Source organism: Anguilla anguilla, chromosome 2 (genome assembly GCF_013347855.1).
Source record: "Anguilla anguilla isolate fAngAng1 chromosome 2, fAngAng1.pri, whole genome shotgun sequence".
NCBI classification, from domain to species: domain Eukaryota; kingdom Metazoa; phylum Chordata; class Actinopteri; order Anguilliformes; family Anguillidae; genus Anguilla; species Anguilla anguilla.
This window is the reverse complement of record NC_049202.1, coordinates 47,577,350-47,590,542: the sequence shown is the minus strand read 5'-3', so window position 1 is coordinate 47,590,542 and position 13,193 is coordinate 47,577,350. Positions and strand designations below refer to the sequence as shown.

Here is a 13,193-nt window from a genome sequence, read left to right as displayed (position 1 = left end):
TTCTCTCTTTAATGTTGCAATGGCATTCACATAAAAGTTAACATACTTTTATGTCGGCTGCTAATGCCAACTGCCAGCAAAGACAAAATGGTTGCATTGATAATCTGCTGTTGGATGTTATTTGTGCATGCCATAAAAACTTGATAAGACGTCCTTGTGTAATAGTCAATCAACCTTATGATTTGGGAATAGTCAAGTTTTCAGTAAGTAAAATTCACATGCTATCATCTCAATATATGCGTTTGTTGTTTGGATTTCTGTGTTTCAAGCAGTGTGTACACAATAGATCTTTATGACAATATGAGTGTCTTTTTCAAAACCTAACTCTGTTTTGCTGCTGCATACGTACATCCTGTCAATACACACCAACAACCAATTACCAATATCCACAGCCAAATATTTTGGTGATCTGCAGTGCCATTTATTGGAAGTAATTGAATCAAGGTGTGCAACAAATAGTGCCAAATGTGCTTCAGTCTTTGGAGGTGTTGCCATTGTTGTGCATGTTTAAAGGTACAACTGAACTAAAGAAAGGTTGCAGATTTGAATATGTGTTTCACTTGGAAGAAAAGTAACTATATTATATTAAATGTTTTAAAGTAAATTTTTCCTTTAATTGCTGTGATATTTTCCTGCCTAAAATGGTTTAAATATTTTCAATCAATACCTATTGGAAATGTGAAAATGCACTGTGAGCTCTTTTAGAATTCTAGCTCCTCAGATAAAAACTGTTTTTTTAAAAAAAATTAAATGTTTCCTCCAAGCATTTTGTTTCTCTGGGCGGCCTCAGACTTTTACACCACTGCATCTGTTCCTTTCCATCCCCTCAAAAAACTTTATAGTTGAAGCTGCTGAACAACTTTATCGCCAAATAAATACCTCTAGATGTGGTGAATGTTGTGGAGAGTCCTCTTGTTCCTGAGAGATTAGCCCTGAGGGATTCCTGACACTTACGGAGAGTTCCATGGAATCATATGTCATAGTGCAGTCAATAGTGCAGTGCTCACGTCTCGTGTATCTATACAGAGCAACATAAGGATTTCATAGGTGAGCCATTAATGACTTGCTGTCTAAAAATTCTTATGCTACATCTGTATCTATCCTCAGACCAAAACAAGGACCTCCACTGGCTATAAAGTGTTTTCTAAAATTATTGTCATTGAGCCAATGTTTTCTGAGTAGATTCGTTCTCCTGTATCCATTTTTTTAAAATTAAGCCAATAACAGAAATGGCCCCATGTATTATGGTAACTTGATGAGACAAAGATTGGGACATAGAAAATACATTGAACCGGGCTGCATATACTGGCCAATGTGAGGAATAAAGATAATTTTCCAGGATCATGTAAATGGCTGTCCTGGGACTCAAAGGGTTAAAGAATTTTTCCATTTGCTCCCTTTTAAGCACTGTGTGTTTGTATTGTGCATGGTTTTATATTGGTTATATGCATAAGCCTCTATGAATGGTTTGTCCTGGAGATATTGTAGCAACTGAAAATAACTGCTGTTTTTTTTTAATGTTTCAGACCTCCTTCAGCAAAGCATTTACAAATCATCTCAATGTGAGTTTACTTTGTGATTGTATTTTAATTTTCTTTTTTCTTTATTTGTTTTCTTGAGCAATGGTAAGCTATCCCTTTGACCTCTGGTAACACTCATTAAGATGCTCTGACCTATAGCCTTTTGCCCTCCTAGGTCCTTCCTTAACACTGTGTAAAGATCTCTCTTGTCACTGGCCCTTCACATGCCTTCCATTCCCACAAATACATTTCTGTTTAATTTGTGGGGAGCACTATTAGCATTCCCCCATCGGGCCTTATGCACAGTTTCAGCCCTGGCAGAATGCGGTTACTATCGTATCTATTCAAATCCTCATGTTGTGTCATTGGTAGACATGTCCTTTTAGAAGCAACACAGTGGCTGTTTTAGACATGAATATTTGTATTCTTTTGCCACTTTGAAACAATCTGTTGCTGCTCAGGCAACATCATTTGACAAAATACATATAAAATAATGTTTGAATTGATAAATGTGAATTTGAAGCATTATTGTAACATGTTAAGGAGGACTGGAGACACGGGCTATTTTTTTTTAATGACAGAAGCTTGAGTGCTCGCTCATGTTTACCACAACGGCAGTGCGCTCAAGGAAAAACCAATTGAAACAAATGGAAATGATGTGATTTATATAATGAAATTGCACTATGATATGTTGTGACTGAATTGCATATCCACCCTGTACCATGGGTCCACATTTATCACGACTATAAAACTGTTAAATTACAGCTCATGATTACTGCAACTGTGAGGTGATATGCTCATGCTAGCTTCTCCATGTGCAGCTTCAACTTGGCAAGTCAGAGGGTTAGAGTGCATGCAAATAAAGAAAAGTGATAGCTTTCTCATGTATAAAAATATGAAGGTATTAAACAAGAGCAGCATTTTTGCCGGACCCTGAGGGCCAGCCAAGAACAGTGAATGTCTTTTACTGAGGGGCTGGCTGACTTGCTGACTCACTGAGTCGTGGACTCCCCATTATTGAAACGTGCACGATAGGTGGTGTGCAGTAGGTGGTGCTATTCTTTTTTAAAACGTGTGCAAATGGAGGTGGTGTGCAGTCTGTGACAGTATTAATGTTAACTAGTGTGTCCAGGTCATTGCAATAATTTAACAAAAAACCCGAGCTACTCTGGACATGAAATGGTTTCGTGTTGCAAGTAGGTAGCTAGCAAGTATGTTAATAGCCGATAGCACATTGTATATTTGTTGGCTGAGTTCAAAGCACCCAAAAACGTTAACTAGTTTGCTGGCTAACTGTCTAGTTTCAGTATTATAGCTCAAGGGCTGGTTACAAGTAGTTAATATTTAATGGTGTGCTAAAAAGCTTACCCCGATGGCTTACTAGCTACTTAGCTAATATACATTTAATAGTGAAGTTAGCTTAGTTAGATATGGCAAAGTATGGCGCTCACCATACCTTGGATTCATAGATTACTGATTAATAGGAATAAAAAGTGATATAATTCAGACTTTATATAAAGAGGAAGTATCTTCTGGAACCTATGTGAAAAGAGGCTGTAGTACCATTTATGGACAAAAAGTCACGGGTCGAAGGTTCCAGTTTCTGACAGACAGCGTTCTCCACATGCTGTATCCAGGGTCCGGCTGAACTAGGCTTGCCTGGTCTTGTTGATTTTGTGTGTTTTCACTGTTCTGAAAGCTAATGTCAGACCTTGTTTTTTGTTTGGCCTTTTTCTTTTTACTCTAAAGGCATGGAATTTCTTTGACTGGTATGTTTACGGGGAATCAGATGTGATGAGCGCTTGACCTTTTCTTGTTAAGTCCTGCCTTTGATTTGGCTGTTCATAGTTCCTGGACTAAGATACCCAATAACATTGAGATCTCAGTGCCAGTGGTGTTCAGTGTCTGTTGGTCACTCATCTTTTAATGTGGTTGTTTTAGTAGCCATCATGACAGCTCAGTGACCTTCTCAAACCTGCTGAGCCTGTCTGATTTACGCACATGTGATGTGTTATTACACGTACAGAGTATGGTGGCTTTGAGAACACATATTCCGTGTGTCAGTCTTCACATTGCTGTAATGGGAGGCTCAATCTTGATCCTTGTGTCTGTGTGACTGATGGATGGTGCTGCCCTTTTGTGAGGTTGCAGTTAAATTGCATCAGGTCATCTCATCCCCTGTCTGTGCCTCACAATGCCCTCTACCAGTTTTTAGCTTGCTCTTCTTTTGGAAACAGTCTGCAGTCTCACCTCACTAGTGTAAATCCTACACTCTTCGCAATATCAATAATAAATATCCATTCCACTCTTTCAAAAAAGTGAATGAAGCAGCATCTCTATTTCAAAAGCCTGAAACAGCATTTCCTTTATTTAAAGATGTCGTGTCTAAATTATCTGTGCACTTAGCTTCATTCAGAAGAGCAATGGATTTTTCTTTTCAATTTGTGTCATATTTCTACCTTAGTGAAATCAAGATAGGAAGCAAAAGTTCTGCCCAGAGATTGGTCTTCAGTCGTTGGCATGTTTAAGAAGTAAACATTTCCCTTCAGTTCTGTGTGTCCATAATTCAGGGCGTGAATATAAATGATTTATTTTTAATGGTAAATAACTGAAGTTATTGCAAGTTATTACAAGGTATCTAAAAAGCACAAACCCCAAAAAGCAAACTGTTAATGAATATTGTATATCAGTTGAAAAGAGAAAGAAATGGCATTAAGATTAACATACTTCCACTGTCCTGGTGGCAGTACGCTCAAAGCACAATATCAAACCTGGTCTAACACTGTGAACGAAAATGGTAAACCAGATTAAATCATACATCTGAAACCAGGAAATAAGTTAAAGATTATTTTATCCCTGTTGCTTTTAGCTAAATTTCTGGAAAGCTGCTTCATATAATGATAATAATAATAATACAATGTTTCTGAGAAAATAGTTCAATGAAAAAACACCGTCTTTTCTATTAGCAAGCTGCTGGAACATATGTTTGGCACTAGGCCAGGGCTTCAGAACGATAGAGGATACACCAGTAATGATTTTCCTGACTAGCACTATACTCTTTTCTGCTGACTTCAAATTGGCGGTAGTATGGTATTTGTTTATGATAGTGTCCATTTGGGCAGCTGGGTGGCTGTTCTTTTATGAATCTGACACGGGTTCTTGGTTTTTCTAGGTTACCCCCACCTGCCCAGCAGTTTGTACCCCAGTCCTTACATTCCATTGGCGCACATGGAGCACCCGAGCAGTGGCAGCCCCCTTCTCGCCCAGCTGAGCCAGCATGCGCTGTTTGAATCACAGAAAGGTCAGTACCCGCCTTTCACACATGCTACTGCATGCCACATCTTCCCTGCTTTTCATTTACACAGGCATCTCAAGCCATAAAGCAGTTCCACACGCACCTCTGGGAAAGAGCTATGAAGCTACCGCTAAGTGAGTGAGGAAATGTGCTAGGTTTATGCATTAACTCACCTAGAGATGTGAAATTCACCATGCTGGTTTATACACGACTGCATTTTCAGGAATCCAGCCAATCATCTAACATTTATAGGTTCCCAGCGGTCTGCTATTTCTGTTTGATTCTGCATTGACAAATGACTTTTTAATGGTCAAATTGTTAAGTGGTCAAATTGACTGCCAATGAGAGCAGCCCATAGGGAGTGACATGGTTGATCCTCTGGCTTTGAGTGAAGAATGAATTGCAGTGCATGTGGTGTGGACACTGCTCAGCTAGTCATGAGGGGAGAACGACTGAGGAGGAGTACTCAATGAAAATAACTGGAGCATATGATGCTGCTCAAATATATGCTCCTTATTCGGTCAACAAAACAGCTTGCAGTCCGCAGCTATCTTTTTGATAATCATCATTGCATTGATTTTTCTGTCCACCCTCTCGGCGTTTATTTACTTTGCCTTTTTATTAGGCCTATACCTTATGACCAGACAATTGCAATTTTTTCACTGCATGTTTTTTCAATAGCTCCTTGCCCAGTGCCACTTTTTGCAAAAGTACGGTGAATTGTTGCCGCAAGGTATTAAAGTAGATACAACTTTAGTTCACCCAAATGAAAAAGGAAACTGTGTGCAGTGTGTCAATGCTCATGGGTATTAGCTGTTATCAGATGGACCTGCTGTACTAATGCCTTTGAGAGTAGATGCTTAAGAATGAGGCTAAAGAGATGAATGTGAGATGCATGCAGCCTTCTTCTTCTATGTCTTATCCACAGAGCCTGGTAGCAATAACCCAATTTGTTCGTCATGAACTGTCTCTGTGGTTGTGTCTTTCAGAAGGTTTTTACCTCTCGGGCCATGCTGGCCAGTCGGCCATGCACTCCCAGCCATCCATCCCCAGGATCCCCACCGCCCATGTGCCCAGCGTCCTCTCAAGGGAAAAGGAGGCCCCGCCCCATTCCAGGGCCCCCAAAGATTCCGCCAGGGAAACCAGCAGGGAAAAAACGTACAAGAGTGAACATGCCCACCCCGTCTCTCGCAGGGACAGGGACAGGGACAGGGAAAGAGACAGGGACCGCTACGCAGACAGAGACAGAGACCGGGACAGAGACAGGTCTAAAGAAGAACCTAGGCCCCACAGCGTGGTGGACCTCACGCACGACGTGAAGGTGGAGGGAGAGCGGAAACAGGGCAGCTCAGATAGGCTTTTCAAGAGCAGGGAGCACACGCCACCATTCCTCCGCGAGCATTCGCCCAGTCTGGCTGCCGCGGAACCAAAGTCGAAGAACCCTCTGCAGACCTCCTCGCTCAGCAACTGCATCAGCAGCTGTGGCCCCTCACTGAGGTATGAGGGCACAGACCAGGAGAGGTGTGCCAAAGACTTTGGTCAGCACGACGAAAACATACGGCCAGGGACCCACATACACACAGACAAGTTGAAAAAATGTGACTCGGTTGTGACGTCAGTCGGCACTTTACACGTTTCCTGTAGTTGTACATCCCCTCACAGTAGCACCTCGCAGCTCCCTCCCAGACTGGTGTCCTCTGGCACGTGCAGTTCTTCTCACCACGTGCCGTCCAGCATGTACCCCGTCTACTCTGTGGCGAAGGAGCCTGGGAAGGAACACAAAGTGATCGCGCCCACATTTGTGCCTTCTGTTGAAATTTATGACGAGAGAAACGGGCCAATACAAATAGCTTCACAGGCTCGAGATAACAAAAACGACAAAAACAGGGAAAAAGACTGTAACCGATCAGGGGGGCTGCAGGTTGGGGGTGAAAGGACTTTTTTGGATCCTGCATGGCCACCTCACATGCATGAATCTCCAACTCATGGTGACGTGAAGAGAGCAGACATGTTCAGGGAAGAGGGCTCTGTTATCAGGTCAAACTCTTCGGCCATTAAGCGGGCTCCGCCCTCCGAAATGTACGTGAGCAAATCAGGCCACAGCCCAGACTCCAGAGACTTTCTCTTAACCAGCAACACGTCCAAAGAAATGATAAAAATGGGTTTGGAGGCTGAATCTCGTGGCCAGGAACAAGACAGGGTTCCAAGAGCTTCTGTGTGGAATGCTGGCAGAATGTACAATGGCGTGGACCCTGCCAGGATCCACATGGAGCAGCACCCACTGAAGAGCTCTACCCCTGCGGAGCCCAAATGGAAGCCTTTCCAAATGGGTAACTACGCCACCAGCCACATGGCAGCGTTGGTGGCCCAGCATGGGCCCGGAAGCCGGGCTGAGGAAGAAGGGAAGGGCCTGTACCTGGACTCCTCCAGCCTCCACAGGCCAGCAGGCGGGGGCCCCTCGAGGGGCAGCGGCGAGGGCCTTCACTCGGGGGCCCACGGGGAGGTCTCAGCCATGCAGAGCCTCATAAAGTACAGCGGAAACTTCACTAAGGAGTCTAACTCCAAGCACAGCTCAGGTGTCAGGAGCCCCTTCGGCGGCCTGGGTAACATGAAGCCTGATGCTGGTCAGCCCGGGGCACCCAAAGTCCAGCACCTTCCACCCCAGCAGCCTGGAAAACAACTGAAGAGGGACCCCGAGCGCCCCGAGAGCGCCAAGTCCTTTGGCCGGGAGAGCATCGGCCCCCAGGGGGAGGTGGAGGTTCGGCATCCGCCAGTAGGGATCGCAGTTGCCGTGGCGCGTCAGCGGGACAGTGGCAGTAAGCCCAGTTCCAGCCTCAGCGACAGGGAGAGAGCCCTCCCCCTGGGAAGCATCAAAGGTGAGCTGACTCTATTTCTCGCCACACTAGGCCACAAGGTTATTTTAAATAAATACACTTTTGGAATGACATGTATTTTCATCTTAGAAAGTTTGAAGCTACTTTATGGAAGGTTGTGGGACACCAGTGGGACTTTCTATTCTCACCGTATGTTGCCGAACCACACTAGTCCATTGAGGGCATGACAATACGTGGCCCCCTTTTTGCCCAGTGCAGTTTTTTTAGATCACACTGGCCAAGTCATGTGATTGCTCTAGTTTCCCACTAGGCGTGCCCTCGGCTTTGACAAAAAAGTTGATTGGCAACACCATGAGAGTGGAAAATGGAAACGCATTCCTTTTCTTCCCTCAAGCAGCTGTGCCGTCATTCACCAGCCCAGTCTTCATGTGCTACACACAGTCCGAAACCTTTGTTCATGAAAGTTAGCTGTTGCTAAGGCCTCTCCCTGGTCCACCGTTGTCCCTTGCCAGTGTAGAGGAACAGTTTGTTAAGCCTTTCACTGACTAAGACACTGCCTGCCTGCATTAAATGTAATTTACTGAGCAGAACTAAAAGCTGCAAAACAAGGACAGAATTCTAATAGGCCTTTGGGTTTGTTGCTAAGCAATAGAATCAGCCTAGGGTGAGAGTGAGAAAAGTATTCATTTATTTGCTCCTGTGTGCCAGGGGATTGTAGTAATAACATTAGCCCGCCTGCACAGAGAGGGGAATGTTTACATTTACAGAGTATTTAAAAAATAGAAAGCAAGCTTTAGATGACTAATCTGTTGTGTTTGTGGAGTAAAAGGCTTGTATTTAGCAGTGGGTTTTGGTAACCTAGGAAACAGGACTGAAACCTTCCCTCTTAGCATTGATGATTGAGATCTGTATATTCTCTTCTCCTACTAGGGTAAAAAGAAACTAAATCTCTTCACCAAGAAAACACAAATTGCCATGCTTGCCAATGTTGAAATGTTTAATATACTTGTAAAAAACGGCTCTCCATCCCCCTATTTCCTGTAACTACTGTCAGTTTTGGGATCTTGAAGGTGTGGTTCATACGTTGTGAATAAGTGCAATGTGCTTTGGAGCATGTCGGCCATTTTACTTCTTTCATGTTCCCTTCCCACCCCTGCACAAATGAACAATCTATTGTACAGGGATCCTGGGCCATGACTTACAAAGGATTGAATCATCTCATCAAAGAACACCATTATTAATGTCAGCGGTGACACTGCCTTGATTTTCAAATCCCGATAACCAAATTTTCTCCTAGCCGAATTGAATGATTACGATCATGACTGATGCCAGGGCATTTTGGGTTAACTGTCTGCATGCCTGCCAGTAGTCCCATTGTACTGCAGTGATCTGCACCTTGATTTACCACATCTCACTTGACTTGCATGGAGCCCGGTAATGGACAAGCAGAACAGTTGTGGACACGACGTGGACAGGCTGTTTTTACACCTGATTTTTATGTGGTTTTCACAGACAGACTCTCTTGAGTGTTTGGCAATATTGTTTAAACACGTAATTTAAAAAAATTAATTTGAGCGATTGATTCCGACAAATTGATGGAGCGATGATTTCCATTGGCATTTACATTTCATGTCGGCATTTAGCATAAGATCTTATCTGGAGTGGCTAACTAAAGTGCATACATAAAGGTTTGAGTAACTAAAGTGCATACATAAAGGTTTGAGTAATAAGAAAGAGTGGATGCCCAGTCGTCAGCATGATGACCAGTAGTAGTAGTCTGTATTTAAACAAACGTTCATCTGGAACAACGTTCATCTGGAAGGTAGTAACCATGGGTTTACAGGGGTTATGGTCAGAGAGGGAGTCAGTCCAATGAGTCCCCATGTAGCATGAGTCCTGTCCCCATGGACTATGACAGCTGGATGGGGCTGAGATGGCAAAAATCAATGGGATTGGTTGTCCAGACTTTCCCGGGCCTTTTGGATCTAATGGATCATATTCCAGAGGCAACATTCTTGTCAGAATAGTACATGCATCATGCAGTCTGTTCCTCCATAATGTAGCCATTATGATAGCAGTACTAATGAGAGGGCGAACTGTGTCAGCCATTGCATTCAGAGGTAGTGGATTGGTGGAACGGTGTAGTCATATTGAAACTAAACCGTTTTTTCACACTTAGATGACCACCAGTGAATACCAGCCGTCAACCATCCACTCATCTTTGTTTTTCTCTCCAGGTCCAGGCCGCTCTGAGGAGGACCGTAGGGACGACCCCAGCCATCATCGAGAGGACCGTCTCTTGACGGGCCGTCTGGAGCGCGAGCAGGAGAAGCTTCTGCGGTAAGGGAGGCAGGGAGGCATTACCCGCTGTTAATTACCGCTGTTCTGCCCACACTGAGATGAGTCTACTGCATAATGACGCGCTCACACGCTGGCCAGCGAACACCAGCAACTCTCACCAGCAGAATATGTGTGTGAGACGAGTTGGACCGTTTGTCCTTTTCGTGCCCTAAATGCGCGTGGTTCTTTTTCATTCCACACCCTAACATCATGCAAGTGTCTCATGATAGAGGCTCTGGAAAATGTGACTACCCCAAGGGAATGTTGGTGCTAAATCTGACCACCCTAAGGGACTGCCGTATTCATTTTATATATTTTGTATAGCTGATCAGAGACAAGACCACTATTTATTTCTGTGAAATGTCAGCCTACAATTTTGTTTCATAAACCCTCGATTGAATAATCTGTGCGAATACATCCTGTTTTTCTCGTAGTACTGTGGGTTTTGAAATCACATTGGCCTTGATAATGGAATCATATGCATCAATAATGTGTACCAGACACAAGTAAAAGCACACATGGCAGACCTACAAGACAAACATGAAGGAACAAAGGATAAGCTATTGTGAATTATTCTCCATCTCCCTTTTTATTTCCATAATATTATATATGTTAATAGTCTGTTCCCTTTGATGTGTGGAATCTTCCATAAAGGAAGAAGAGATGTCTGGTCTGAGGGCTAGTAAAAGTTATTTTGGTGTTATGTTGCTCAGTTGCTCCTGTGTTTGTGCATTTTCATATTTTGAGGATTAAAGGACTGCCTTTGTGTGTGTAAACAGCGATGCCTGTAGGGTTTGATTTTGTGGCCTTTGGCCCAGGAGACTGTGTTCCAGCTCACATGAGGTAGAAGAACAATGAATCCAGAACAAAAATTCTATTCCCGATTTTCTCTGAAAGGTGTAGGACTGTGACTCCATTGAGAGATTTATTTTTCCTTCTGTTGTGTGGAGACTGGAGATAAGGGCTGATAAAGGGTAGGAATGTTTGTCCTTTGAAGGTTACTCCTTAGAAGATCTCACAGTTCCCATAAGTAACGCAGGCTTGCTTCAGTGTAGGCGGGCCTTCACAGAGTATAAACAAATCCCCAAATGCCTGTGGTGAGACGTGCCTCAGAAATGACTGGCTATTGTGAGATGCTTGGAAGGGAATATCGAGGCCTGCCAGAAAGAAACAGGCCTTGAATCTCAAATGAGGGAGGAAAAAAGTGACTGGAATTGCAATGGGAAGACCGGTTAATGAATTGGATCCCATTATGAAAGCGGTCCGGTTCACTGGAAACACCTTCGAGGAAATGTCTGTCGTAAACAAAGTCCTCACCGTGCCGTGCATTTCATTATTTGTCTTCGTATATGTGTCTCTTAAGTGCAGATGGATTTATAAGCATTTCCCAAGTTATTATGAAGCCCTTTTCCAAAGCATTGAAAGAGGCAGCAAACCCCAAACTCCCCTACTGTGGAAATTGGCATCTAATAAAAGGGCTGGTTCTCTCTCAGCAGGGACCTGCTTTTAACGTTGCTTCCCAAGTATACTGCAAGGGAAATTCAGAAAGAAGCAAACACGTGTTGTTGGTTCCCAGATAATTAGGATGACACTTTGTCAATGCACTGCATTTTTTGTATGTGTATGTGTGTGAATAGGCGGCCCATTCACTACAGTCCAGCTCTTGTCTGCTCAGAGGACACAGATTTCACGCTAAAAATGAGTAAACGCCTAGCTGTCTTTTGTGAGGGTACTGGAGGGGAAGGGCCTACGTATTGCATGAGTGTGAGAGTTAAGACACTAATATGAAGACACATTGCTTCTCTGTTTTATTTTTTGTATTATTTTTAAAGATAAATAACTTTTACAGCTCCCAAAGAATCAATATTGCCAACAAATGTATCAACGTAATCATGGGGCCTCTGGAGTTGTTCCTGCATGATTTATTTTATGCTCAAGTGAGCAATTTGTTCATTTCTGCCTGAGACTTCTTCCAGTGTGCAATTCAGGCAACTTGGTACAAATACTAGTCAGGAATGGTTTAGTTTTACCAAATCCATTTACATTTATTAACAGGCAGTTCATTGGTGAGGGACTTTTGTCAAGTTCCCTACTTTATATTTTTACGGACAGCTGAGGCCAAATGGTGTTTATTCAACAGTCTGTTTTCTATTAAGTACAGCATACTGTGTCTTTTTCAGCACACCCCATTCAGACAGACGACCTTGATTTAATAAGTACATTTTTGCTGAAATAAATTCTGATTTCCTTCATTTTTGCTATTGTCATTTTCAGCTCGTATACAGTACATTTTTGTTAAAAGCTATATGTCATGATAAACATGTTGATTATGAATAGGATATCTGTCTTGTTTACAGTTAATTTGGTCCGTTAATTTGTTCCTGGGTGACCTGTTTATGCAGTGTTTTCTGAGTGTATTAGCCTGCTGTGGCTGTTGCTAGCTCTTCAATCCCATTGTACTTGCAGAGAGAATAAGGAGCTGGCAGAGCTGACTCAGATGCACCCACCCATGGGGCCCTCCAGCGCTTTGAATCCTAATCTGATGGTGACTGGTGGACCGGTCCTCACGGCCCCTGGACGATGGCCTGCCGACCACCCATCCCAGCTGCCCCCCAGCCCCTGGATGCACCGCACAGGCAGCCCGTCCATGTGGCTCCCCGGTTCCCCCTATGGTAAGCCTCAGAATACCGCAACACGACCACTGCACTGCAGCCCAGTCATTACCCAGATGAACGCATGTTCAGGATACTTTTTTCTGCCCGAAAGTGGCCATGTATGGTCATGGAATGCTTTAGACGGGTGCTTGCATCAGTGATTCAGTTTTTGCCTGTTCACTTGCATGAAAGCATAGCCATCTCAAGGGGAGGTCCACTGTAACCATTAGGATATTGAATCTGGGCATCACAGAGGAAATGCAATCTTTCTGGTCCTGGAAGGTTTACAGTTACCAATTAAATAGAATTAGTCTAAGGCAATATTTTTTGGAAGTTTATCTATAAATGATAAGATTTATTTCCTGAATGGCCGCCCCTACTTCAATACAGATGATGCAATAAGGCTTCTTGCAGTGACAGACTGCATTAATAGCCAGATACACCTGATTGATTTCTTTAGTCGCGGTTTTCACTTGGCCTGCTGTTTGCCTGTGCTCATCTGTCTGGGAAGGCAGAAGAGACATATTAGGAAACATTCACGATTTGTTGT

The 13,193-nt window shown here is 43.4% G+C and overlaps 1 protein-coding gene across 10 annotated transcripts in view; it reads left to right on the top strand.

Annotated features, from left to right (window-relative positions):
• LOC118221741 (trinucleotide repeat-containing gene 18 protein-like) overlaps window positions 1-13,193 on the top strand; it is a 74,632-nt gene that overhangs the window by 27,411 nt on the left and 34,028 nt on the right. For 6 of the 10 annotated variants that reach the window (XM_035407087.1, XM_035407090.1, XM_035407085.1 and 3 more), the window contains exons 4-8: window positions 1,527-1,562; window positions 4,693-4,821; window positions 5,805-7,691; window positions 9,887-9,989; window positions 12,456-12,661. In XM_035407087.1, the coding sequence (XP_035262978.1) occupies window positions 1,527-1,562; window positions 4,693-4,821; window positions 5,805-7,691; window positions 9,887-9,989; window positions 12,456-12,661 (2,361 nt within the window). The remainder of the gene's footprint in view (window positions 1-1,526; window positions 1,563-4,692; window positions 4,822-5,804; window positions 7,692-9,886; window positions 9,990-12,455; window positions 12,662-13,193) is intronic. The other 4 variants (XM_035407094.1, XM_035407093.1, XM_035407092.1 and 1 more) reach the window with 1 other exon arrangement.